The 2156-nt window shown below is 27.0% G+C and overlaps 1 protein-coding gene across 1 annotated transcript; it reads left to right on the top strand.

The window, feature by feature from the left end:
* The first annotated feature begins 224 nt into the window (after nucleotides 1–224).
* On the top strand, nucleotides 225–970 carry LOC145847088 (putative defense protein Hdd11). The gene is made up of 2 exons (XM_082953505.1): nucleotides 225–423; nucleotides 735–970. Exons 1-2 carry the CDS (start codon nucleotides 225–227, stop codon nucleotides 968–970), a joined length of 435 nt encoding a protein of 144 aa, XP_082809631.1.
* Nucleotides 971–2156: the final 1186 nt, after the last annotated feature.

Raw genomic sequence — 2156 nt, 5'->3', positions numbered from 1 at the left:
TGATAAAAGTTTATTTTTTATTGAAACCATAATTTAACACAAATAGATTTTTTTTCTATACGAAAAGTGTAACAGTTTTTTATAAATTTTGTTATGATTTTACAAAAACTTAGTGTGTAAAACTATTACTTTTTTATATACTCTGTTTGCCTACTTTGTCAAACCTAGCTTTGATAAAACATAGAAAAAGATTTTTATAATTCATAAACACATTAAACAGAAACATGGTTCCAAACATAATACAAATAACAATACTAGTTCTGCTTCAATCACTACAAATCAATTCATCTTCAAGCGGGGCTCGCACTCAAGCTTGCAAGGACATGACACCCAGACACGGATCTTACCATCCCCAATCATCGCAGTCTCCTTACACGATCGAAGTTGAAGGGAGCGAGTACACGTCAGGAACCCCAGTTAAAAGTTTGTGGTTTAAATGATTTATCTATATAAACTTTAACTTTTGCAGTGAGTTTTGTTATATAATTAAACATATACAACCGTACACACAATCAACTTGGTAAACAGTTTCAACTCACATTTTCTACTCGCATAAACAGTTCGGTTAAACTCTTAAGCTTGAAGTTTTGAAAAAATAAACATTTTTACGGTGTGTACTTTGAAACTTGTTATTTTTGTATACATATTTAAGTTCATTAATTTTCCAAAAAGTTTTTACTATCATCAATACTTGTACGTGTTTTTGAAGTTTTTTTTATCTATTTTATTTGTAGTCACTATCGCTGATCCAAGAGGAATGGGATTCAAAGGAATTTTGGTGCAAGCGAGGAATGAAGGCAGTGACAAACAACTTGGCACTTTCAAGTCCATACCTGACGGGTTGAAAGGACTGACGTGCACGAACGAAAACGACGCACTTACGCATTCTAGCGGTGAAACGAAACAATCTGTTGCTTTCGCATGGCTTCCTAGTGCTGATTACGGAGGCGTTATTTTCAGGTACAATTAGTCAGACGAAACTGTTTTTCTTTAAGTAATTACTGGTATGATAATGATAGACACTTGTTTAGATATATTTTTAGACTAGTTAAAAAAAAAAATAAAAATACTTTTAAGTTAAAGACTGATGAATTAAAACTTTTACTTTTAGTAGTTATTAACGTAAAAACAAAAAAGCCATTCAATAACAAAATCAAAAGTTATTATTACTAATTATTCAAAACACTCAGTTGTAGAAAGATTATTCTTGTTATTTCGTGTTAAACTAGTTTTAAAAATAATCAGTAATATTTTTCAACTGGTTTTGAACTTTAAATAAATCAAACACTTTGTTTTAAACTTTATATTGAAATTGTTATTTAAAAAAAAGATTATAACTTTAACTTTTAAGAATTTATCTTTCTATTAATGTCATCCTTCACATTACTTTTAGACTAACAATCGTTGAGAAGTATTCAGTTTTTTGGGAAAGTGAATCAGCAATTTTAAAATCAAATTCATCAAAAACAACAGAATCAACGAAAAAAGATGATACACTTTTATCAAATGGTAATAGTTGTAATCATCTTAATGTTTGTTTTTATTGTTTTTTTTTCAGTTGTAATATTGTTTTAGCAATGTATTAATATTATTTATTTAAACACTCTACTTTTTAAAGTATTTATTTGTTGTCATGCAATTTATATAACAATAGTTTTTCAAACAAAAGTATACATTTTGAAGTTTAAATAAAAAATTTATAATAAAATGTTTTTATGTTAGTAAACTTTTGATATAGTTTAATTCAAGCCTTTTGCTAAAACTATTTAATAATTTCCTCTTTTCAGGCATTATCAAATTTAGTAAATGTTTTAAGTGTGTTATGTTAATTAACAATTTTTAAAGTGTTAAGCGAATATATTGTTAAAATCGCATCAGTTTCTTTTAGTGTTTGATTAAATTTAAAGAAAAAATTGTACACTTTTAAGATATTTTATTTTTGTAAGTCAAACTTTTAATCATTTATTGATACTCATTTTTAATTAAGAAAGCTTACCATAAATTCCGATTTTTTAGCTTGTGTATCAAATTTGTTTCGAAAAGTTCTGCACATTTGAGCAATGAAAAGTTCTGACAGGTATTATGACGCGATATAATTATTGTTAAAAAAATTAGAGAATCTAACACTTTCTTGCTTAAATCTCCACAGAGTAACA

Source organism: Thalia democratica, unplaced genomic scaffold, assembly GCF_965202585.1.
Source record: "Thalia democratica unplaced genomic scaffold, ktThaDemo2.hap1.1 HAP1_SCAFFOLD_798, whole genome shotgun sequence".
Lineage (NCBI taxonomy): Eukaryota > Metazoa > Chordata > Thaliacea > Salpida > Salpidae > Thalia > Thalia democratica.
The sequence above is the reverse complement of the archived record's forward strand: the minus strand, read 5'-3'. Positions and strand labels throughout refer to the sequence as shown.

Coding starts and splice junctions, on each gene's coding strand:
- LOC145847088 (XM_082953505.1), top strand. CDS start 225: ATGGTTCCAAACATAATACAAATAACAATACTAGTTCTGCTTCAATCA. Junction 424..734: donor GTCAGGAACCCCAGTTAAAA/GTTTGTGGTTTA, acceptor TTTTATTTGTAG/TCACTATCGCTGATCCAAGA.